We start from the raw sequence: 26,280 nt of genomic DNA, 5'->3' as shown, positions 1-26,280 counted from the left end.
CCCTGGAGGAAGCAGACAACAGTTGAGGCATCCCTATCCGCCGGTCTCACTGTCCAGTGGCAGTTCTGGTCCAGTTCCCCCTTAGCACTTGTAACTGCTTTATTTTTTGGACGCTCTGGGTCTGTTATGCTTCCCCGTTCTTTGTCGGGGTCATCAACAACACCAAGTTGGCTGGGTGCCTGGGACCTTCAAAGCTGGTAAGGAGGGGAGTAGTCAGCCCGGCACCCAGCAATCTTGAGGCTGTTAGGGAGAGGAAGAAAAAAATCTGTTTGGTTTCTCTGCTTGGTGCACAGGACCTTCAGGGCCTGATAATGGTGGGAAAGGTGAACAGCTCAGCCAAAAAGAATGATTATTTGCCTTATATAATGTCAGTAGTTATGATAACCACACTACCAGGGGTCTGATTGTATCGGGTGGATCTGCTCTACAGACCTCTCCTGGGGTGGCTGTCAGCAATTCTCTCCAGATTGCTTGTCCCAGCAAAAGGTCCCCTTGCCATTGTCAGGAGCTGTATCTCATCGCCCATGAGACTGCAGCAGATCCACAGGGTACCCAAAAGCCTGGGAAGCGGAATTCATAGCATATTACTTGTGAATCACTTGTTTGATCTACAGCACCTGAAATACAGAACCATGATGGCTTACATGAATTGGGAAATAAGGTGTTTGTCTATGTTTTCTGCCTTCAAGACTGATTGGTTCATTTTTACCTTATTTTTACTGGGCAAAGGCTATGCCTTTGTCCATTCTTCAGTTTCCTTGTGTTTCTAAATAAGCTGTCCTATTTTTAAAAAAAAAAAAATTCCAGTATAAAACCAAACGTGAAAAAGTTGAAGCTACAACTGGCTTGGATAAAAATAGCTCCACATTTACACAAGAACCTGTTACAGCTGCGACGACAGCAGAGGCTTCAGAGGTGAGACCTTTATTGTTGTATTGCTTCATAATATATGAAGTGGGGAGAAAGAACATAGAATAATTTCGTTCAGTTGATGTGGTTAGTGATTGAGAAAAGGAAGGGAATGGTACATAGATAGATTTTAGCAAGGGCACAAAACTTAGTAAGTAAATGCTAGAAGGGATTATGAGGATCTTCAAGCAGGTTTAAGAAGACCAGAGGACTCCACTGGTAATTAAGCAGTCCAAAGATAATAGGTGATGTGAGAAAATAATCCATTAATATACTCCATTAAATGCATATGCTAATGAATCATCAATTTGCTGAGAAATTAAAGAAAGCAATCACTTTGGAAAGGCTAGATGCATATCAGCAGGAGATGTTTGAGCAGCAATAAGATAACTGTAAGCACTGCATAAAGTAAGTAATGGAAAATCATAATAAAATCTTCTTAATGGAAAACAAAACAATGGAAGTCATTTATCAATTAATAGTTTGTTACTCTGCAAAAAAGAATGCAAAGACACAAAAGTGAGAAGTTTAACAAGCCTCTGATTAGAGGTGTGGAAAGCTTATGAGTTTATAAAGCCCAGAATTACACTGGAGGAGACGGAAAAATGAATTCAAAATAATATGAAAACAGAATTATTAACAGTACCAAATCAGTACACATTTTATTATACTCCTTCCAAATTTCATCTCACAGTAATGAGAGCATGGGAACAGGAGCTATATGAAAAGACATTAATTAAATCCTGAAGCACAATGTAGTGAAGAATTGCACCCTTTCCTTCGTATGTTCATACTGCACAAACACAGAGGAATGTGCGAATATCTACCTATTTAGTAGGATTTATATGTGATGTGCATCCAATTCTGCTGTAAATTATGCAATTTCACTGATTTCAGATGAACAATGGATTTTAAACTTGGGGCAAAATTGGGCACCATTGTCTCAGTTCTTATGCAACGGACTATTTATCTTAAATGCAGACACAAACCCTCAAGTTGCTGAGAAATAACCACAAAGATTCTACATCAGCTGTGTTTTGTTCTTCACAGCAGGGAGTAAGTCTTGAGTATATTGAAGGCATGACTGCAGATTCCTAGAACTTGCCATACTTTGTGTCAGAATCTATAAGGGGTGTTTTATACCCTGGTGGGGTTTGGTCAGGTCCTTGCACAGCTTTAAAATACAAAGCTTTCAAAGACAATTTAGTTCTACCTTAGTTCCTGAACTTACCCACTTGGCACTGCCAGAAAGTGAATAGAGTGACTGGGGAAGAGGTCTCTGTCTTTTCAAAGAAAGAACTAAGTATGCTTTCACTTTAGAACTCTTCGAAGTAAATTTTATGTTTTCAGATAGTAACTTTTTTCTCTTGAATCTACTCTATAGAACAAAACCCAAGAATACAAAATCGTGGGCATGTATTCCAACGGCATCAATGTGCTGGGGTTGATCGTCTTTTGTCTTGTTTTTGGAATTGTTATTGGGAAAATGGGAGAGAAAGGACAAGTGCTGGTGGATTTTTTCAATGCACTGAATGAAGCTACGATGAGAATAGTTCAGATAATTATGTGGTAAGTCCAAGGACAAACTGGCGTTTTCTAACAACTACTTTAAGAGTGTTTTGCCATTGAAGAGGTAGGAGCAGACTCATACTTCATGTTTGCTTTTGTATAGGACTTTACAGCAAACAACTTTATAAGAAAGGCTGGTAAAAAGTTTCCTTTCTGCAGAATTTGATCCTTTTGAGGACATTGGAGACAGGTCGTCTGCTTACTATATACTAAAGAAACAGTCCTATTGGAACAGAAGGAACTTGAACTTGTCTTTATGATAGCCTGCTCTCTGGTACCAAAAGGAATGCAGTAGAGCTGGTGCTAGCATAAGTCCTGATTTTTGCCTTGGATTTTCTGTAGGCAATAGCCTGTGCAGCTATTCATGTCTGTAAGACGTGGCTTCTCTCAGTTTACTAGCGGTTGGAGCCCCCTCCATCAAGCAACACGCCGATGACTATACTACCCCAACACACTGAAATCACTCTTACCCTGTGCGGTGGCCCACATATAGCCCCGTTGCTGCAGGGCAGCTGGTGTATGCACAGGGGACCTTTCCCATCTGTGTATGATTGCAGAATGCACAGGTACTGGTCTCAACCCTGCAAACTTCCACTTCTAAGTAAGCTTATGGCTATGCATAAACAGTTGCTGCAGTAGGGCAAATTCCACACCCCTTCCCAACTTCTATGTATTCTGTGACAGCAGGTCATACAGTACTTGTTAGACTATGCATAGGGTTACATTCATTCTGATTTTCTAATCTTTTTTTCATCACCTTTAATGTAGTCTTGCTGCAAATGAATGAAGTTGATTGTATAACAGAATATTAAATGAAATCTTCAGTTGTGTAATACAATACGAAAAAAGTTCTATCTGTTGTAAAAAGTTGTACTGTGCAAGAAATTATTCAGTTGTGAGCACACGATATTTCTGAGAATACATTTTAATTGCTTTATTTTTGCTTTCTAGGTATATGCCAGTTGGTATTGTGTTTTTAATTGCTGGGAAGATAGTAGAAGTTGAGGACTGGGAAATCTTTCGTAAACTGGGTCTCTATATGGCTACAGTACTAAGTGGGTATGTGATTTCTTAAAGATGAAATTGTGTGCATTTTTAGAGCTCAGTTGGTTACAACTCAGTTATCCAAAACACCCAGCCTCGTCTAGATCAGAGACAAAAGTTGTCAGTGAAAATTATGTGAGGATGTTTTGAATGCATGTTTTGCTGAATGCATGTTTTGTTTTAAAAAGTCACTGCCTCGCATTCTGAAAAAAAAAGCAAAGGCACTTCTTGTATTCATTGTTTCATCTTCTCAGCTTGGTGCCGAAACAGATAATATCACTGTTTTTTTCAGAGTAGTAGTGTATCTGTTCAGTACTAGAAGAAGTTGGAAAAGAGTGAGGTTGTGAATTATGGCTTATTGGGGGTTGACAGCCTATTGAAAATACACAAATATCTGGATTAAGTTGGGAACTTTAATGGGACCCGTGGGCCCAAGGGGTGCCAGCACAGGCACAGCTCCACTGCCCAACACAAATGCATAGTAAGTGCAGTGCACAATAAATGATGCCAAAGAAGAAACTGATCCCTTCCCACCTCAGTGCAGAGCATGCAGCTGACATCAAGAGAAGCCCTGGGGATTGCACTGTTTTTTAGTTACTCCTTCAAGGCAAAGGTAGCTGGTGAAGCTGCAAAAGCAGCAGTTGCTGTCTGAATAGCTTAGCCAGGCATCAAAACATTTTTTTATTCTTTTCCTAGACCCCTGGCTGTGTAGAACAGTCTGGGGTGGAGGAGGTTACACCTGCACGATGTGAAGCCTTGCAGATGTGGAGCCTTAGAAGGGGCAGCTTAACTGCTCCAAGTGATATAGGTTATAATACTAGATCATTATATATTTCTGAAGACTATTCTACAAAGAACCCTTTTGATAGATAAATGGATATTACAATCTCTGTAAGTTAAATGCATTTAAATTTCTATTTCCAATTCAGTGAAGCATAACTTCTAGGCTGTCTTGGTTCATTGCCTTAGCATCCACTACTATAATTCCTTCAGTATACTAAGGATTTATTCATGTTTTGTCTAGAGGCTAGATCCAAAGTTGTTCAAGAGCTTCCTTCCCCCCACTTTATGCATATGTATGCTATTCTTCAGATGTTGTTCACATGCTTTCTAACAACCAAGCAGAGAGAAGGGTAATGTATTAGTCTTAAATGCAAACTTCTCTATAAATAGTGATGAACGATCTCTTTTTTATTTGCATTAATCTCTGCTATATAATCATATTTATTTCAAAGTTGTTTTGTTTTATGCATAAGCCACTATGTTTGGACTAGGTATTCAAAAATCATCTGAGATATAATGACTTTCTGCACCTCCAGAAATAGCACTGAATCATGACTTTTTCAAAATGTTACAGAGATGAGTGCAAGTTATGTTTGTCTAATGCATAATGCAATTTTTTGTGAGTTCCCATTTAGACTTGGAAAAGAAATCAAGTTTTCAGAGGATGCAAAAGTTGATTTTTACCAAGAGACTGTAAATCAAGAGGCTGTTATTTTCTATATAAATGAGACCATGGGCACAAGTAAAGTAAAAGTCATTTATAGAATGACACTGTATCACTTCTGCAGGTTTTCTATGTTATTAACTCCAATTAACTCAGAGGAGGAATATGTTGAATGAATTATTACTGCCTTTTGACTTCAGTTTTAGATCTGATAGCAAGTTTTATGATTGTTTACCTATTAATGGTTACTGTTTGTTCAGTGACAGGGTGTATCTTCCTTAAGATATGCGTGAAGGCACAGTGCTTCTCCAGAGTACTTTGATTGCAAAGTAAACTACCGCCACTTATAGTCTCCAATTTAGCTGGTAACCATGGACTTGAGAGGCACAACAATTTTCAGCAGGTTCTCAGGTGCCATCAAAAAGATTGTACATAGTAAGGGTTTGTATCCTTGGAGACAAAAAATCTCTGTTCCTCCGAACACATGCCACAGCTTTCCCTGATGGCTGCTAAGGTAGATCTCTGCAGCATTTCTGTCTCTTACAGGATGGCCTACAGCAGGTGGTGCTCAAGGTGTTGTGGAGAAGGGCTGACAGCAGCACATTCTCTGCAAAACTGACCATCAGGGAGGGCATGTTGTCATCAGATCACAGGACCAAAGATGACAATGTACACACAGGCTATAGGATGCAGGGAAGAGGTGCTTTTTCTGCAGTTCCTTTCCAGCCAGCAAGATTACCCTTTTTCCCCACCTCTCAGCAAATAGAAGTTGTACTGTTTCTTTGTTTTGGTTTTTTAAACACTGATGTTCCCATGATTTTTTTGTTTTTCATCCTTATTTGCTTGACCTTGTCTGTTTGCAGTGTGTTCTGTTCATCAGCGTCTTCTGCAGCTGTCTATCATGCTCCCTTTAAGCTTGATCCTGAGAATTACAGGTTATCTTAAACATATTTCTTGTATTCCCTCTCAAGAAAAACATGCAAGAGCATGAGGGATGGTGTGTCCTATCCTCCTCTTCCTTTCCTTTAACTTCCCTCTCCAGCTCATCTTCTGTCTCACCTTCTTCCCAGCTTGATTATTCATGACCTTTCACATTCTCAGCCCTACCGGCTCTCACCCGCTGTTGTCTGCAACACATCTCAGTCTTTATGTCTCGTTCCGGTCACCATGAGGCAACAGACTTCCCCCAGTGCCTCTGCTCCAATTGGCCAAAATACCTTCAGCCTCTCACTTTTCATGGTGTCAGAGTCAGGATGAGGACAAGTTAGCAGTCACAGAGGAAGAAAATCAAAGTAGGAGGCACAGTACAAGTGCCAGAGGACTCACAGGCTGAGGTGGGAAAAAAAAAAAGGAAGCTGCAGCGAGCAGACTCTCGGTTGCCTGTACCTTTGTCTCTTCTGAAAGGGGCAAGGCAGCTGCATCTCTGGATGTTCTAAGGAATGCCAGTTTGGGATTCTGAGGGACAACATTCTTCTTATCTTAGAATTGAGCACTATTAGAATTTCTTTTCTCAGTTGCTGATTATGATTTTTGTTGTAATTTCTGCTACTTGCTGTCAGTTGCATTTTATGCATGAAAGTAAGTATTACTTGAATTCATTTCATTAAAATCAGTAGTAGCAAAGCAGATATGCACAAATACTTTATTTGGATAATGCTATGTTCATGCTGCCACTAAAAAAGTGTAGATCTAAATTTTTCAAGGTAATTATGTGGAAGTCGGTATGCTTCTAAGCGTAGGCATACTGGAAATGTTTACTCTCATCAACATTTTGTTAAAACAGCCAACAATGCCCATACCACTTTATATTTTTTTCTATATGTTCTGCAGAATTCAGTTTGTTCTCAAGCATCATTGTATAAATTGTTAGGTGTCTTTCTAGAGTTCTTTAGAAAATTTTATCAGTACATGTTGTATGCTGCTACTTACATTCCACTAAATAAATCACTTGTTCACATACAGAGTGAAAACTTTAATGGCTGTTGCTTTTAAAAAGGTAATTTTTCCAAGGAAACAAATAGGTTTTGTGGGTGATTTTTAGTGCTGTTGTGGGTTTCAGTGCTGTGGCTACTGCTTTCTTAATTGCCTATTTTTGGCAGAACAAATAGTACCATGATTTATCACTATCTTTATCAGCTGCTCTGAAATCATAAAGCATTATTACAACACAGTAATGTTTGCAAGAACATCTTGTGAGGACAGAATAAAAATCCCAAGGTCATACATGACAACAGTTCTTGGCTTTATGTTTCCAGGCTATGATAATTTCTTTTCACAAGAAGCTGATGCTGCTATAATTGCTTGCAACCTTGGAACATAGGAGATATTTCCCAGACCCTTCAGGCATATTTCATTTCAAATATACTCACAGCAGGCTGCTTACCTCTAATCATAATGCCCACAAAGCTCTGCACTCATATGCATTCAGAACTAATGCACAATGTTCAAAATTAATGCACAAGTTGAAGGATTAATTTGTCCCTGAGAACCACCCAAATATCCAGGCAAATACACCTGAGCAGCTAAAGTCAAGAGAGCAATTTGGTCTTCTGCATGTCAACACACTTAATTCTAAAAATCAGCAATTTCAAAAGACAGTATTTCCGCATCTTACAACATTAAAGGTGGTGAGACTATGTAAATCTCATTTGTACAGTCTGAAATACCTCACTACAATTTAATTTAAGCTTACACAGTTTTCCACAAAGTAAGCATGGATTTTTTTTTATAGGATCATGTTTGAAGTCTGCAGAAGGTTGTGGACTTCATCTGTCCCTGACTGGGAACGATATTTACCTTTAATTCCAAAACGTGTTCTATAATAAAGGCAGATAAACTTAGAAAAGTAATTTAGTTTGTTTTTCTGATTTGTCTCTAGTCTGCATGGTAAGGATTTGGCAGGAGACTGGAGTGTTTTACCATACTTCAAATCACCCTCTGCGTATCAGTTTAAATATTATTTATTACCTTAGTTTTCTCATCTTCATCGGTTTAAAATTATTTCCAATATATTAGTTAATCCTTGTTCTACTTTGGAAAAAGAAACAATTAATAATCTCTATCTCCCTTCCGAAGGAAAGTGTAAAAGATTATTAGCTTGCATTTTTTTAAGATGGTACACTCTCTAAATTTTGAACATAGGTGTCACTGAAGTCACCTTTAGTGTTTCATAAGGGTACCCAAGGACAGAACTAGATACCTATTATCACCACATTATTAAAACAAGGCAATGAGATGTATCCATTTGTTTAAGTAGTGCATTTTATTTTGCAGACTTGCAATCCATTCCACTGTAATTCTGCCACTGATCTACTTAATAATAGTAAGGAAAAATCCTTTTCGGTTTGCCATGGGGATGGCTCAAGCACTTCTGACAGCCCTCATGATTTCTTCCAGGTAAACAAAAGAAACATTTATTTTCTGTAATGTTCTTAGTAGTAATTGCATTGTTTGTGCTCTGATTTTTATTGCTACTTTGTTAACATACCCTGATTTCACCTGGACAATTCTAAGTTCCCTGGAGGCTGCAATATTACCTTCATCATTATTTCTGTAGTACCCAAAGCAGCACTATACATTGCACTGGCCTTACACCAAATGGGAGTCCGCCCCTCCCAGGAGGAGCAAGTTCTTTGCATTCAGTTCTTTAGTCACAGACTTGCTGGAGTTTAAGCTGTTGCACTGTTTCTGTGACTACATACATCATGATGATTTTACCATGTAATTTTGAGGCTAACTAAGACTTTGTTATTTCTTCCCATAATTAGAATAGATAACAGAAGTTACTTTGCTTTAAAAGCCAGCTCTCATGGTGCAGCCTTCCTGCCTGCCTTAGATCTCCATGTGAGTCTTAGAGCAGATCAGGCTCTAAGGAAAAGATAAGGGAAATGGCATGCTGTTGCCTGAACTTACTTTGTGTGCTCTATGTCCCAGTTCAGCAACTTTGCCTGTCAGCTTCCGCTGTGCAGAAGAAAAAAACTCCATCGACAAAAGAATTACCAGGTTTGTTCTTCCAGTTGGAGCTACCATCAACATGGATGGCACAGCTCTTTACGAAGCAGTAGCAGCTGTATTTATTGCACAACTGAATGACTTAGAACTGGATATTGGCCAAATAGTTACCATTAGGTAAGACTAAAGATATCACATGCATTTTGTTGGAGGGTTTTGGGTTTTTTTGAACGGCACATTAACTTTGGGTACCCCTTGGGAAAGTTGAAACTATAATTCAGAGCACAGGAAGTAACAGAAACATTCTCACTTCTTGGTCCAAGGCCTTGCCTGTGCAACCTGATGAGGAGGTGGGATGGGCCAGGACACGCAGGCGGTATACAGCATCGTTCTGGAAAGTGTGATTATTCTTCCACTGCAAACATTTGCAAACCCAACTCAGCCTCTTCCTCAAATCCTTTCAGTTTGCTTGTTCATCATGCATTGCCTGTTATTCTGCAAGTGTAACCCTACCAGTATCTATACATGACCTGTCCCATGAACTTGTCACCAGACTTTGAGTAGATACTATTCAAGAGGAAAACTGGAACATTTGGGCTTCTTTCTTGCAGCGAAATAAGCCTATCTGTGCCAGAAAGTAGAGTTTCTGTGAGCAACGTGTATTCTGAATGCCTTTTCTGGGTTTTATTTGGGATTTAGTGTCACAGCTACAGCAGCCAGCATTGGGGCTGCAGGTGTCCCCCAAGCCGGACTTGTCACCATGGTGATTGTACTGAGCGCCGTCGGCCTGCCCGCTGAAGATGTTACTCTGATCATCGCAGTTGATTGGCTTCTGTAAGTTTAAGGCACTCGAAATTTGATTCTTTCTCCATTTTTTTTTAATGTTTACATAGGTTGTGTGGGAACATGTGGCTCGGACAAAGATAGCAACAAAATACCTTGGATTAAGATTCTTCTTGTGGCCAGGCTCGTTCAATATAGAATTGAATGCAGTAGGGTCCTTAATTCTGAGAGAAGTCCTACTGCATGGGATGGCAGCGAATAGCCTCCCGTGCAGAGGTTCTAGCAACCTTAAAATAGTGGCCACAGCATTAATAAATCGTTAGCATAATACTCAGGAAAGACAAATTTGACAGTACCAAAGAGTGCCTCTGGAGTGTCTCAGCTGGCACCATATTATGCTAAATTCATACACCATTCATAAAAATCAAATGCAGCCACAAGCAGAACATCTCAGTTGATTTCCACAGAGCACGTAAAATCCATACTGGTGAAGAGGGAGTGGGGCACAACATGAACTAAGCAAAGCTGGTCCTTGACTCCACATGCACACACATGGTGGGCTGTACGTGGGTCTGTGCTGCCAGCATTACTTTGACAGGGTTGTTCTTCACCGAGAGCTTTTTAAAGACCCATCCCCTTTGCATGCACGCACATGCAAACTCAGAAAGTATTCCTTATGCCTGATCCCAACTCACCTCAGAGCACATCAGAACCCCTTAGTCCCATTAAGCATCTCTTTCTGGAGAGAAACATTTTAAGCAGAAATCTTTCACTAGGACAGAGGATTCACAAGTTAAGGAGTATAACTTTAGTTTGTAATACAGCTTTTTTGCCTCCTAAACCATGCAAGCTTTAGTGGTCAGACCAAGGTCTTCTTCACCTGCAGTAACTCAGCATGGATGATATGTCATTGGTATCAATGCAGAGATCTTAATCATTTCATAATCTCTGCATGTCTTCTTCTTAGGCTCGTATTTACACTCCAGGTAAATGCGTTCCTCTTCCACCCCCACCCTTTCCAATCATTTTCTTGAAGGACTTCTGGCAGAGCAACCTGTGTATTTCACAGATATATATATATATAATTTATTAGATTATATAACTCAGTTTTGCAAGCTGTAGAGAGAAATGCCAGTCTCCAGAACTACGGCTGTTGAATGGATCCAAGAATCAATTCGATTTCTGTACAAGTATAATTGCTCCAAACAAAGCATCTCCAGCCACAAGTACATTCTCCCCATCAACTGTCTGCAACAGGGTCTGATAGGTTTGTTTGCTGTGCTCGGCAATCATTTAATTTTCTCCAGCTCTCCTCTTTTCCCAGTGGACATTTAGTTTTGTTAAGGATGGTGAAGTACAAACCGCTGGCTCAGAGCAGGTATCTGAAGAAGGGTGTAAGAACAGAACAAACGTATATTGGTTCTTTTCCCAAAGCACTCTCCTAGCCTTCTGCAAATTGCAGCTTACAGAGTTCCTGAGCTAGAGGTGGGTTTTGTTTTAACAGTTCTCAATAGATTTCTTCATCTTCTATGAATGCCTTAATGCTTTTGGGACCCATACAAACTTCTGCATTTCCACCAGTCCTCTGGAGAGGAATTCCACAACCAAACAGTGTGTTGCACAGAGACATACTTAATTTTGTTTGTTTTAGTGTGCATCCTAATCATTTTATTTAATGCCATCTAATTCTTTCATAGGAGTGAGAGAGAAAGAGAATAGTAATTTCCTATTTCTTGTAGTAATCATAGTTTTATGGATCTGACCTTGTCTCCACTTTGAAAGTCCACAATTTATGTGATTCTTAGGCACAATATGAATTCATGGAAGCTACCTGTTCCACCATGAAACAGACAAAGAATTCAAGCTGTTTCTGATTCTAATTGAGATATTTTTCAGATTAAGGTGTCTTGCTCTGTGAAGCAAATTAAAGATTAATTTCATGTACCAGGGATCATTGCCAGTGCATTTTGCACCTCAGCAGATGGAATGCACATCGTGATGCCACGTAGATTATTAACACTTTCGCCTTTTGTACTTATTGCCCAAAATGTATTATTTTGCAACCTGATAGTAGTGGCTCATTAACAGTCCTCTAGTTAATTCTGAACTCACCAAGATTTTATTACATAGGCTTGAGGAGTACTGCCATGTTTTTAATGAAGAATAGAAAAATTTTGAGAATATAATAGAAGTAGTACGAAAGACTATTTTCCAGTGTTGTAGATTGCCTTGCTTGCCAATCTGATCCTAGCAGAATTTTACTTTACCCCTCTCTTCCTGTCCCTACAATATGTTTCCTTTCCACATAGTGAACACATGGACATTTTTTAGCACTGGGTTTAGCAGTTGTAGTAGACAAATATGTATATGAGACACATCAATTCACTTCACTATTGTTTTTGCAGTCCCTTCTATTTGTGAATATATACACCTCATCATCTCTGCACAGACAGAGCAACTTGTTCTACCACAAAGCCCTTGTGGTGCTGTGTAGCTGAAAAGACGAACAGGGAAGCATGACCTTCCACTGTCCCTACCTTACTTGTACGCCAGTAGAAGTACCTTCTACTTTACGCTATATTGCGTGGTTTTGTTGCTCCTCTGCTGAGTAGTGGCAAATTTTTAAGGCCTGCAAGTCACAGTTCTGTTCGGAGAAAAATCAACAGTACAGAAGTACCATATTCATTTGACTTGTTTAATACAGCTTTGTACTTCAGCCCTTTAACTAACAGAAAATAGCCTTTCCCATTTTAAGAGTTTGGGCCAGCATATTGAAGATACTGGGCTAGGTACTCCTCTGGCTGAGGAAATGACTGTTAGAAGGACAAAAGGCACAGTGGAGACTCTTCTGCTGCACCCCACGGTCTCTCCTCCCAACAAAGGCAGTCTCATCACAAAGAGAACCGGTGGTGTGGCAGACCTTAAGGGCCTGAGAAGCGACCCCTACAACATTTTGCAAGGCTGTGCACAGCAGTGTGATTACTGCTCTAACAGACTACTGATGTGACTTACAGTTTTACACACTCTGTACAAAGTAATTTGTCATTAAGGTGACTCTAGGTTTCTTGAAATGCATGTGGGGAAAATTCAGTTTCTTGTTCTACAAGGCTTTTTTTCTTTCAATTGCAGAATTACCCAGAATCTACACTGGGAAAAAACCAGCTCTGCGTTTGCTGGAGTAGCTTAATTTTAGTATAAGGATTTTCTAAGTAACTTACAGAATGATTTATCTGACAACATTTTTATTCCATAGGGATCGATTCAGAACAATGGTGAATGTCTTGGGAGATGCCTTTGGTACAGGGATAGTGGAGAAGCTCTCTAAAAAGGAGCTGGAGCAGATGGATGTCACCTCTGAAGTCAGCATAGTCAATCCTTTTGCCTTGGAAACAAGAATTCTTGATAATGATGAAACAGAGACCAAGAAATCGTACGTCAATGGAGGCTTTGCTGTAGATAAGTCTGACACCATATCCTTCACGCAGACATCTCAATTCTAAAGCCAGTAGTTTTCAGGTGAAACAGGAGCGCTAAAGCACATGGCCATATGCAATATCTCAAAAAGCTTAAAGGATAATTAAAAATGAATTACATCGCATATGCATTTGATTTACTACTCAGACTCTGGTTCTCCTTACCAGTTCTGCCCCCTTCTCATCACCTCCCAAAAATTTGAATTCACCACTTTTAGTCCTTGGGGATAGATTGAAGAAAAAGACAGTTGTAAAATACTTTCTTTTTTTTCTTTTAAGAATATACACTATTACTGAGGCTGTGAAATGCCTCTTTGGAATAAGCATGCTTATAAATGGGGATCTTAGCTTTGACAGCCAAACGTGTTTTACTCAGGAGTAGCACAGCATTCCACATTCTTACCCACATTACAAAACATCTGTATGAAATCCCTTTTAACATCCTTGCCTTCTAAACAGATTGCACTGTACTTGACACCTACTGTAACTCGATCACGTGCCAAAATACTCATTTCTGCAGCTGAGAGGATACCACTTGAGTGATTGAGGAAGGAACAGACCAGAAAGGCCTTGTAATAAGTATTTTACTGTGAACAGGGTTTCATTTTTCTTTAATTGTGAAATAATTGGGCATGGAAGAATTTCCAATGTTCATGTAGCTAGGTTTTCCCATGCCTTTCATGTGAACGCCAGCCGCTGGGATTTGCCTTTAGATGTGAAATAAATTGCTGTGGGTTTGCTCTTTTGGAATTTGAAGAGGTTTTGTAGTGGTACTTACTTTGATGGCCTTCTAGTACATTTCCATCAGAAACAGAAATAAGTACCATTGTTCACCTCTGACTCTAACCAAATATTAATCAGCCCAAAAGTAGGCAGAGGTCATGAAGATGAAAATAGACTATATAACAACGCATAGTGCAAATTCTAAACCTTTCCTCCTTGGAATAAAACCAGATATAATATCAAGAATATAGGAAGCATACCTCTTTCTAGAAAGAAACCACGGTCACTAAGCGTTTTAGGCAGACTGGTTCGTTTTTTGCTCTTTGGTTTAGTTTGCTAGTTGAACATGCAAGTTTGTAGCTGCAACACTACTACAGTGCCAACATATCAGTTAACTGTATCTTAAGAAGCATTTCTGGACCCAGAAAGTCATGCGTTCAGGTGGCTTGCTGTAGGATAAGAAGCACCAAGAACTTCCTCATAAAAAATCTCCATTTTATACAAGATTTCCATGGTGCAGAAATCACTCTCAAGGGAGAAGTTGCTGTAACAATTTTTTTTGCCTTGCACATTAGCCATTTTATATGTAAAGTAAACTGAAATTTGTTTTTAAATAAGGTCATGGTAAACCTAAAATTGCACTCATATGCTAACAAAAAAAAACCAAACAACTTCAAGTTCCTGCAGTGTTATATATCCAATTCAATCCTACACTTTTGTATTTAAATAAACCAGAAGCGTGCCAAAGAGAACTGATGAAGAAAATAAGAAAATATTTACTGTAGGTTTTGATAAATTGCACCTTAAATCAACAAGTCAATGAGACATAATACTGTACTTAAATTAAACATTGTAAACTATATGGAAGTGTTAATCTAAGTATTGGTATGTTTATACAAAATAAGTAAGACTGAGTAAATCCATCTTCTACTTGTGCAGAAATAGTATGAGACAGTGTCTATTTGTACAGCTTTGCTTATGGGAGGAAAAAATCCACAGGTTTTCACAACTACGCTTTGTCTTTTCATTGCTTTTCTAAGTCACCCTTTTATGATCACCACATTATGTAGTCACTGTATTACGATGTACTGTGAACAGTGTTCCTAACGTGTTCTAAATAAATAATTTCTCTCTTTACTTTTGTTTTAGGCTACCATCCTCTCCTCAGTGTAAAATATTGAGTTCCTTTAGCTATAGCAAGATAAACAAAACTGATTGAATTTAGGATTTATGTTATCTTCACTAGTGATTCAGCTGTAGCTTTGGCAAGAATTACTCTCTTCTTCCAATAAAATAAATGCTTAAGAGCACAGTGCTGAGATTGCAAGAAAGGCCTCTAACTACGGATGTTCTGGGTTGGGAGTATACTATTAAACACACACTAAGCAGGGAATTAATTCTTTATTATTTGTTGATATGGATGAGATTCAACTAAGCAGGGGTTGATGGTGCTGTCTTGGCATCTATTCACCACCAAGAGACCAAACCATATACCAAAGATACTGTTAAGTCCAAGGATGCTTTTCTGGACACAATATTCTGAGTAGGTACATTCTATGTATGTGGAAAAACCATGCATGGGCAATGTGTGCTTTTCACCATAGCTTTCACCATAGGTCTGGAAGCTTTGGAGGGTGGTGGAGAGTCTCCCCTCAGAAAACCACCTGCAGCTTTTGGCCCTGTACACCATGTTGTTATGTTCCTGTAGGGTCTTTGGGGCTGCAGAAGTGATCATGGGATTGGACCCAGCATTTTGAATAGCGTGTGTGGCTTTCGGTCATGGAAGACAAGGTTACCCACTCACACAGCCCTGCTGGAATACTCAGGGGCTTGTAGTTGACTCTTAACACGGAGAAAAGAAAGCACCTGGACATAAACATACACAGGTGTGTCAATATGCACAGGTCAGCTATATCAGCTCCACAAGAGTTTAAACTGCATAAAACCAGTCATGACACATGCAGTTCACTTATTCTTTAATCTTCCGTGATAAGAAAAGAAACTGCACGGTCTGAGCTCTTCAAAGACACAACCAACCACTCCCAAACTTGTGGCTAGGTCCCTCCCCTAAGTTACCGTTTCAGGCCCTGTCTGGCTATGTAGAATGTCCCTTGGAGCATCTCCTGGCACTCAGCAAGTGAGATGCCGAACAATGGAGCGTGCACAGCCGTGCAGAGCTACAGCCAGGCAGAGTTCTCTTGTGTTTCCTTTTTCCATGTTTTCTGCCTCCAGCTTTTCCTGGCATAACACCTGGCAGCACTTGTTGGACTGCAGAGCACAAGGAAGGCAGAATTGCCAGGGCGTAGGAGGCAGACCAAGTGAGGAACAGCAACCAAGTCACAGCCCCTTGACCACCAGACCACTATTGCACGCTGAAAGCGCTGAAAGTGTAATGGGGAAAGGCCGTGACCTGTTTATAAATGCTCTTTATGGAAGCCAGTATCTGCATTGTCTGTTGTCAAAGGCAAAATCTTGAGAAGGCAAGATATTTTTTTTTCTGACCCACTACTTGTCGTAGAGTTTATCAAATGTTGCACTGTTCTTGACAGTCTCAACTGGCCCAAAAACACCTATATTGTCACCACCATGCAGAAAAATGTGTGAGGAGGAAAGAGCAGCAGAGAGGAGCTGTACGGGCTGACCCTACTCCCCATTCCCCATTCCCCATCCCCCTGCGCTGCTCAGGGTGGGGTGGAGGTAGAGAAGCGAGCAATGAAGGAGTGAAGTTGAACCTGGGAAGAAGCGAGGGGGAGGAGGAGAAGTGGGAGGGTGGGTTAGATTTTGCTTCTCACCATCCAACTCTATTCTTAGTCTGCAATAAATTAAAATAGTTTTCCCCAAGTAGGTGTCTGTTTTGCCTGTGACAGTGACTGGTCGGTGTCCTTATCTCAACCCATGAGCTTTCCCATCTTATTTCTCCCTACCACATCCTGTTGAGGAGGCATGAGAGAGTGGCGGGGTGGGCTGCTGGCAGCTGGCCAAAGCTAACCCACCACAACGATTATACAATATTTACATGTATAGAATTGTAAATAGAAAGGCGTGTATAAACATTTATAAATATATATTTTATGTATTTATAAATATATAAATATAAATATATTTTATATATTTTATAAATATATATTTTATTTATTTATACATAAATACACTATACACGGTACTACGTGATATACGTACTACTACTATCCTACACCATATAATAGATAATATACACATATTTATCAAGATACAGAAATATATATAGCCCTAAGAGAAAGGTATAAAATGGGTAAACCATTCTTTAATAAGAGGTAATAGAATGAATAGGCTGGGTCGGGGTGCTGCACTTTAACAGGCTGCAGAGCAAGCACTACATGTCTGGGCTGGGGGAACTTGAAAAGGGCAGAGGGACAAAAGGGTGGTGGGGCACAGACATGTTGGAACGTGCCTGAGGGCTACAGAGGCCACCGAGCTCTCATGTGAGCTGGACAGGGAAGGAAGAGACCTTAAGCGAATCACCCAAACAGCCATGTGAACGAGAAGAACCATCCGATGGGCTTGTGAACTACAAACTGTATTTGGAGGTGTCACACAGAGAGGGCGGATGGAGGGGGGAGCTCCCTTTGCCCACGGTTATGGGGCTTCTTCTAGATACCTGTAAGACCACTATGGGGTGCAGGCTGCTGCTATGTATGTTGCCTTACTTTTAGGTCGATGACCTTACAAAAGGTCTCAGAAAGCTCTGTCTGACTGAGTACAGGGGGCTGGGGCCTGTGCCGTGGCTGGTCTGCCTTCGTGCCTGGCCTGCAGCAGCCAAGGAAAGGATCACTGGCACAGAAGCGACAGCGGCGTTGAAGGGAAAAAAGGAAAAAGCCTGAAGTCTGACTGGCAACCGACTCCTCTCATAACCCTGTTAGCAGAGTTTCTCTGTACTTGGGTTAAATTGATCGTCCAGTGTTTCCTCTCATAAGCCTGTGTAATAGCATGTGAATGGGCCTCTATGCCGCAGCTTCTGTTAGCAGCAGTCTACTGTCCTCCTGGAGAGGTGGGAAGCTTTGGGGTTACAGATCCCCTTTTTGAAGCTGCTAAAAGGTGAATTGCTGATCTCAAGAGAAGCCTGGTGGCAATCCGGCTTGCAAATCAAGTTGTTTCTAGCTTAGACAAGGCAGCAAGAAAGCACTTTAAAAGAAACAGGTGGCCGTGGCAGAGGTGGATGCACCACGGCAAGCAGACTTGGTGAATATGCAACAGTTTTACATCATAATGATAGTGTTTAGTACATCTGACCAGTGATAGACACACTAGCCGAGCTCGCCTCGGCCATTGATCCAAAAGGCAAAACATGTTCTGAGGTAGGTGGGGCTTTTAAAACATTTTAGAAGACAGTGCAAGCCTAAGAAAGTACAGGTGGACCAGGGAAAAGAATTTTTAAACCAGCCTTTAAACAAGCTGTTAAAGCAGGTAATGTTCACCATGTTATTAATAATAATGAAGTAAAAGCCTCTGTCATAGGGCATTTTAACAGGATGCTCAAAACCAAGGTGTGGAGATATTTCACAACACGCAACACTTCTTGCTGTATTGATGTGCTGTCAATGTTTATAAAGGGCTATAACTATAGCTTCCACCAAGCTATCAGAGCCAGGCCTGTGGACACGAACTCTTTAAACTCTGCAAGGGTTTGGAAAACCGTACGTGGGGTTGTGTTTAAAATTAAAGAATCTGTGCCTCTGAGCAAAAAGGGGTACCGCTTCAGGGGGTCTGGAATAAAAGGGAGATTTGAGAAACATTATGAGCAGGTGTCCACAGATGAAATGTTCATAGTAGCTGAAATTGGGAGAAGGGGAAAGCTACCTACATAATACTTAACAGATTATGATGATCACAAAGCAATAGAGGGGATATTTTACCCCGAAGAACTTCAAAAAATGAACCCTGATGAGGACAGAATCTACAGAATTGGGAAGAACATCACTGCAGAAAGGAAAGAAAGAAATAAAACAGCTGCTGGAGAAGTGGTGGGGCTGCTCCCAGAAATTTAACAGTTGGACAGGAGCCTCCCACGTCCAGAACATCTAGCGGTTGGCAGCAGAGCAGGGGAAAAAGGAAGGGTGACAGAAGGGGGACTGTAGAACATCATGCTTCCCAGCAATGCCAGCACCAGCATCTTTCCACTATACACCAGCATGAACTTTACTGTAGAGCTGGTAAGGCGCCTGGAGTCCTCAGGCAAGTGGGAGATGGGTCTGGTTGGAATACAGTACCTGCACAGCTGTGATAACATCAGCAAAGATGCTACATTTGAAATCCCACTGCAAGATAAGATATGGCTGTATACTTTGCAGAAAGGCTATTATCTGTCTCTCTCCATGTTTGTGGAACATGTGAACCATCATATTAACCCCCACAAGAGAGCTTCAGCCATCAAGTCTCCAGCAGTGGACCTGGGCGGTGATCCATCACAGTGAAAACAAAGCTTAAAGCAGATAACATCCTTACACTTGTTCTACAGAGATCTAGCACATATTTTGGGGGCTTCTCTGCAGGTTGTTGCTAAGAAATTGCCCTCTCTGGTGGACGTCACTGGAGGGTTTAACTCACTCCACCACTACACACATCTTGCAGAGCACAAACTTGTCAGGGAATTTGTGATTCCATTATTGCTCTGTGTTTGACCATCGATAATAACATTGAGATCATCACAGTGATGTATGACAAGCCGCACTGATGGACCACCAGCACATCAACACAATCCCCACTGAAAGAAAGACTGACCAACAAAAGCACGTCTCATTTTGCTTTGGGTAAGTGATTATGAACTGCATCTTCAGCCCTGGAAGTATCTAACATTTTAAGAATCCACACCAAAATCATAGTGGTAAAAAATTATGGGGACGCATCCTTGTATGTGAATTATTACAGAGCCCAGGCTGGCAACGGTTTCCCTGGTTTTCAAGCTGTTTTGTGTGAAGCATGGTGTGGGTGTTGCAGGTATATTCTGTAGACTGATTAGAAAGACCATCCTGCAACTTAAAAGGGGGTTGTTTCTGGAAGAGCTGCACAAAGTTCTTGTTACTGGGTTCATAGAGAACAATATTTTAGCAGCTATTATGTGAAGAACGCTTTCAACTTCAAGGATTATGATATAAATTTTTGGCCCTGTATGAGGATGGTGAACTGATGCCAGCGAAACCCAATGCCAGTGCTGCAGCCCAGTTTTGAGAATGTCTGCTGTGTGAGAGAGTACACACAGCTCATTCAGACAATTGGCAGCCATATGAAAGGCCATTCCCTGCTGGCTGACAGGGAAGAGGTCATCAGCGGCTATAACTTTTGCCTTTGACCTGTCTCCAGACAAAGAATGTGCTGATCACTGTTCCTGAGAGAACCAAAGAGAAACCAGAAGTATACTTCGCAGGGGCCTTGATCACCAGTATTCATATGGTTGAGTAGAGGATTTTTGATAACATGACAGAAGTAAACCAGCGGAGACACGTGCTCTTTGACTGCATGTGAGGATAGACACCGAACTGCTTTGTTGGGTTATTTTCAGCAGATACCTATGCCAAACAAACATTTTGTACAATCATAGAACCACAGAATGGTTTGGGTTGGAAGGGACCTTAAAGATCATCTAGTTCCAATCCCACTGCCATGGGCAGGGACACCAACCACTAGACCAGGCTGCTCAAAGCCCCATCCAGCCTGGCCTTGAACACTTCCAGGGATGGGGCATTCACAGCTTCTCTGGGCAACCTGTTCCACTGTCTCACCACCCTCACAGTAAAGAATTTCTTCCTAATAACCAATCTAAATCTACCCTCTTTCTGTTTAAAGCTGCTCCACTCCCTGATAAAGAGTCCCTCCCCATCCTTCCTGTAGGCCCCCTTTAGGTACTGGAAGGCTGCTATAAGGTGTCCTCGGAGCCTTCTCCAGGCTGAACAACCCCAACTCTCTCAGCATGTCCTCATAGCAGAGGTGCTCCTGCCCTCTGATCATCTTCATGGCCCTCCTCTGGACTCAGTCCAACAGGTCCATGTCCTTCTTAAGTTAGGGGCCCCAGAGCTGGATGTAGTACTCCAGGTGGAGTCTCACCAAAGCAAAGGGGCAGAATCACCTCCCTCAACCTGCTGGCCACCCTTCTTTTGATGCAGCCCAAGATGCAGTTGGCTTTCTGGCCTGCGAGTACACATGTTGAGCTTCTCATCCACCAACACCCCCTCAGGGCTGCTTTCAATCCATTCTCCACCCAGTGTGTATTCGTGCTTGGGATTGCCATCACCCAGGTGCAGGACCTTGCACTTGGCCTTGTTGAACTGGTTGAACTTCATGAGATTTGCACAGGCCCACCTCTCATTTCTAGGTTTACCTAAGCAACTGGCTCCCTAGGGCCCATGTTTCTCCAGGACCAGCAAGCATGGTTATGAGTTGCACAACTTCCCTGGTTATCCCCAGAAGAAATATGCTTGTATTGCCCTAATATACTTATGCATTCCTCTGATATTGTGTATGCCCATAATGCAACACCCCCTGAACTACAGGGTCAGAGGCCTCAGGAGTCTCAAGGGGCTTTTCCGCTTTTGTCTGCATAGGAAGCACAGCAAAAAAACAGCCCACGAGGCAAGTACACCTTTACTTTGACCATCCCAAAGCACATTGTCAGGGTGTCAAAATTCTCAAAAATAACTCTGGGGAGTCCAAAAGGCTATTGTTTTGTTTTGTCCATGAAGGGAGAGAGGCTAGTAAAACCGTGGAAATTTATCTTTTCATCAGGAGCTCTTTGTGACATGGACAAATGGAATTTGTCCTGCCACCAGCAAGCACATCTCTGGGGACCAGCATTATGGCACTTTGGTCCTGGGTAAGAACTGTGCAAGCTCCCCATTGGATTTTGTCATATCAACCCACTCATGCTGCCATATAGATCTGACATGAAATCCAGCTTTCTTTAGGTCGTCCCTCTTTTGCTGTGTTGTGCAATACAAATACCCAAAGGTTGTTCCCGGCCACATGGTTCTGGTCATGTTGATGGTAGCATTTGATACATCTGTGGAAAAAGCAACCGATAATTCAAAAGGTGTTGATATCCCATCAATAACTGCATAGACACCCAAGAAGCAGGATCCCATTTGATATTCACCACTTTGTAATGCCTGACAAATTTGAGTATTTTTCTTTTCAGCCACATATGTATGCCATCAAAGCGGGTTGTATTTCTCTTTTTCCTTGAATGATAGCCATCTGAAGGAAGAGTGCTACCGTGTTAAGTTTAAGCAACATAAAACAGTGTGTGGTCATGCAAATACAGGCCAGTGTAGTGCACCGTAAGGGATTGTCACCTTCACTTTTCACTGTCTTCTGTCTCATAGAATGAGTGATGGGTTATCATCATAATCTCACTCATTCCTGTGTGATTTCAAAAGTTTTTACATCCTGCTGGCAATAGTAACTCAGCTGTTTTTGCAAGTCAAAAGTCTTCTCCTGACTTACTGTGTGCCATGCCGAGAGCTGCTTTTTCTCTTTGAGCACCATGCTGCCCCCGCCCCCCCACCAATATTGCAGCCGTGGAAGAGACCCCACATAAATGTGGGTTTCGGCAGTGTTGAAAAAATGGGCGAAACAAGCTTTGCAGCCCTCAATACCCAAAGCCTGGGGAGGGCTGTTTAATATCTTGGGTAGAAAATTTAAAGAGTCAATGAAACGCATGCTCAGGCTCGGCACTTCTATGCACCTGAGTTCACCGTCTTGGGTGATAAACCACACATCCACTCTTGCCTTCAGAAGCCGACTAAAAACAAGGTAGTCATCCCAGCCTTTGGCATTATGTGCTAGGAAAGTGTAGCCCTGAATCTCTTTGTCCATAAACAAGGGAATAAAGTCCACAAGACATGTGTCTTACCATTCTCTTGGCCATCAAACACCCGTCACTGATTTACGTTACAGATTGTTCACAGCACAGCCCGCACTTAGAGACTTTACATTCATGATGTTTTCTATGCAGGCTTTACACTTTTCACAGAAAATCTTAGCCAGACAATCAATTTGTTTTTCAACAGCCAGGGCCTTGTGCTTCAGCAAATATTTCCCAGGCCTGCAGAGTAGTATCCAGCTGGGGCACCTTGTCTGTCCCCAGGTTAACTGCACAGTCATGAGACAAGCAGAGCCAGCAAGAATATTTACAGCTATGGCCATGACTATACAATATATGACAAAAGCTCACAGAGTTTCTTACCCAAAATAACTTCCTGGCATCCTTAATAGCATAATAATATTAATCATGTAAAAGGAGGAAACAGATCCTGCGATATCAAAGACCACGATTTGGCTTAAAAGTCCCCGAACCCTTTTTTTTTCTTTCAGACAGGAGCAGTATTTACATGCTGCAGATTCTTGGACAAGGAGATGTTGCTCAGCACGGCCTTCCTTGTGCACAGCCCAGCCTAGTTTGTCCTGTAGCTCTTTTGCTCTGCTTAACAATTCTGCATCTGTTAGGTCCCTCACAGCTGTAAACTCTCTGTAAGACTCCCAGCAAAACAGAGATTACTGTGACTGTTATTTAGGTGAATTAAATAATATCACTTTTTGTCCATAGTTTTGGAATGGAAGATAGACTGTAGGATTCTGCATACCCCATTCCTAATGGCTTTTAAAATCACAGTAGCTAGGCAGAAAGACTGATCAAAACACATCTCTTTTTTACTTTGCAAAACATTACTGACCCGAATTTCACAGCCTTCACATAGCATAAATTTGTAGTGTGAGATTACAAAGAGTTACTCATGCTGGCAGTTTCAAGACAGAGCTGGGCATAATCAACAGGTTCATACAGATGGTGTAAATGATCAAAAATCTTTTCTGCACCCTGAACAAATGTTTCATAAGCTTCATGTAGTGACACCTGATCGAAATTAACTAAGCTGTATTCTTTTACATATCGTCTAGCCTTGAATCTCATGATCAGCCATTCCCACTGCTGAGTATGGGCCGCAGAAGCCATGGGGTGGTCTGTCACCTCCTCCACCACTCCTGCTACATTTGAGCGTAGGGTAAATCTGGGTGTTCAAATGCCTCCTCAGGGCTTGGGAGTGCAGCCAGTGGTAATCCCAGGGATGCATCCTCGTTGTACTCAACAGCCTCTTGCTCTTCAGTGTGCTGCAGTAACTGCGAAATCCTTCACAGAGGGTCATCTTCTACTCTAGTGGGAGAAATATTTACTGGTATACTAGGTTCAGAAAAGTAGTTTGCATATAAGAGCCCTGTAAGCACTTGCCAACAACATACCTGCTCTTTCTGCTGTGGCTGTGGTCTTTAAGAGCACAGGGCTGCGGTGTGTGTCCCAAAGTCTGTTTCTTGCTGCTTTTGCAGTAACCATTGCCTAACATACATGCTTGGTCTTCTGCTTCTTCTTTGCAGCATTGCCCTAAGGATAAAGAGGCATATGTAGCAGCACATGTTTCCAGTTCAACACACTAAAAGAAAGCAGATTTGCATGAAACAGACTCCTTGAAATACTAGTATTTAATTTTCTAATACAATCTGTATGAGTTAGAAACTTTTACTACCCAGTCAAGAACAAGAGTGAGGCTGAGAAATGACTGGTAACACGTGATGTTCCAGTCATCCCTGTAGTTAGAGGTGACTAGCCTCAAAATAGTCATTTTAAAGTCAATGAACCAGTTTTAGAAGGAACATCTCTGGGGGGCTGCAGAGCTGCAAATGGCCTGAGAGGGTCGAGCTTTGCTGCAGGAAGGGATTTAGACATTTGGCACTAAAACAGAGTTCACTGGATGTCAGCAAAACAAACTTTTCTTTTTTTTTGCTGCTATTTTGTTTTATTAGAGGGTCTCAAGGCAGACTTAACACTAGAACAGCTGGCAGATCAATACCAACTGGGACTAATCCATTTTTGTAGCCTCCAGTTGGAGGCTACAAAAAATCAGAATCCAAACACAGAGCCTGTGTTAGGAAACTATCTTAAAAATCTCCTCTCATTGTCCCTGTTGAAACAGTGCCACAAAGGGTAGCAGCTTTTGTGGCAAAGGAGAACAGTATATTAACCACTCTTTTAGTCACTGACATTTAATCTTCCCTGGAGCATATCAAGCTGAAACTTTGAGTAACTCCAATTGTCCAAGCTGTACTGACAATGGCAACAAGACCATTTTTTAAGAGGAAGGTGAGAGTGTACCTAAGATGGGTGTTACTCTGGCTAAGTCAGTGTAAAAAAATCCGGCCTATGATATTTGCAAATAGAATTAAAGAAATTTTGAATGGAGCTAAACACGGTACGTGGAGATAATGCAACAGTCACAGCAAAAAATTAGTACCTTTAGGACAGAAAAATAATGGTGCATCTTGGCATGGACTCTGCTGAGCTGCAGCCAGGGACAAGCAAACAGTTGTCGTAGTTTAAGAGGGGCCTTCTCTGAATTAAAGGCAAATCAAAGAGCTCTGAAATCAGTAGAAGCCCCTGCTCCCAGAATAGCTCAGTAAAGGGGGAACACATTGTTCTAGGTAGAAAGAGGAAAGCAGTACAGTCCATTGTAAAGATGTAGTGAAGGATTATAAGAGTGGGAAACATGTAGGCTCAAAAACAGTGAAGAAATCACAATAGTAGAGCAAACACAGACTGCAAGCACAATCAAAGGGAATATACACAGTGACCTGGTTGCTATGCACCTTTTCTGGAGGGGTATCCATCCTGCAGCTGTTGGAAGGAGTATCGGTCCTACAGACCTTGGTCCCAAGTGACCAAGAGTGAAGTTTGGTATGCTAACTGCATGACACATTGGCAGGACACACAGGAAAGGAAAGGAAAAGAAGACAACCATGTACCTCACCTTTACTCCCATTTCTGGGTTGACCATTGGGACATACTGCTCCAAATATACATAAGTCTTCTGGGACTCCTGCAGACACAGAAATATCTGCACTCACACTCTTTGTCCAGCTTATGCTAGTTAAATGAAAGATATGCTAAAATACACGTTATTAATCCTTTTTCATAACTCTCCAACTCTTAGTCACCTAGTGAGTGACTCATTCTTGCCAAGGACACACGTTACCTTTGCTAACACTCTCCTGCCCAAGGTTCCTTGCAGGATGGCATATTTCCTTTCTCTGTTCTCAGAGGTCCTGTTCAGGCAGTTTGTTTTATGGGCGTATGTACAACCAGCCTCTTTTTGATCAATACGCTTTCCCTGCTTATTAAAGCAAAGCATCAAGGGCCAAGCAAGGCAAATTTTTCCTTCAGCACCAGAGTTGCAGGCAGGATAAGGAGATAATTTACAGTATGAGGCAAAAATACAGCTCTTCTCCTGTTCAGCAAGCTCAAGATAAGAACTGCACTCCGCATTAGCAGGAAAGGCACTGACTTTCTTTTACCAAAAATTCTTTAAT

At 41.4% G+C, this 26,280-nt stretch overlaps 2 protein-coding genes across 3 annotated transcripts in view; one reads left to right on the top strand and one right to left on the bottom strand.

The window, feature by feature from the left end:
• SLC1A1 (solute carrier family 1 member 1) overlaps nt 1-15,036 on the top strand; it is a 55,815-nt gene extending 40,779 nt beyond the window's left edge. Inside the window, exons 6-12 of the mRNA XM_054187054.1 lie at nt 808-915; nt 2,294-2,478; nt 3,430-3,537; nt 8,243-8,365; nt 8,903-9,097; nt 9,620-9,754; nt 12,957-15,036. Coding sequence (XP_054043029.1) covers nt 808-915; nt 2,294-2,478; nt 3,430-3,537; nt 8,243-8,365; nt 8,903-9,097; nt 9,620-9,754; nt 12,957-13,203 — 1,101 coding nt within the window. The 3' untranslated portion in view covers nt 13,204-15,036. The remainder of the gene's footprint in view (nt 1-807; nt 916-2,293; nt 2,479-3,429; nt 3,538-8,242; nt 8,366-8,902; nt 9,098-9,619; nt 9,755-12,956) is intronic.
• An 8,517-nt stretch (nt 15,037-23,553) lies between these two features.
• The window catches only part of SPATA6L (spermatogenesis associated 6 like), a 42,982-nt gene continuing 40,255 nt past the window's right edge, over nt 23,554-26,280 (bottom strand). Inside the window, exons 12-14 of one of the 2 annotated variants that reach the window (XR_008464002.1) lie at nt 25,722-25,790; nt 24,163-24,301; nt 23,554-24,076 (exon numbers count right to left, since the gene is read on the bottom strand). The gene's annotated coding sequence lies outside the window, so the exon portion shown is untranslated. The other variant, XR_008464005.1, reaches the window with a different exon arrangement.

Source organism: Rissa tridactyla, chromosome Z, assembly GCF_028500815.1.
Source record: "Rissa tridactyla isolate bRisTri1 chromosome Z, bRisTri1.patW.cur.20221130, whole genome shotgun sequence".
Classification (NCBI taxonomy): Eukaryota; Metazoa; Chordata; class Aves; order Charadriiformes; family Laridae; genus Rissa; species Rissa tridactyla.
This window is presented reverse-complemented; position numbering and strand designations above follow the sequence as displayed.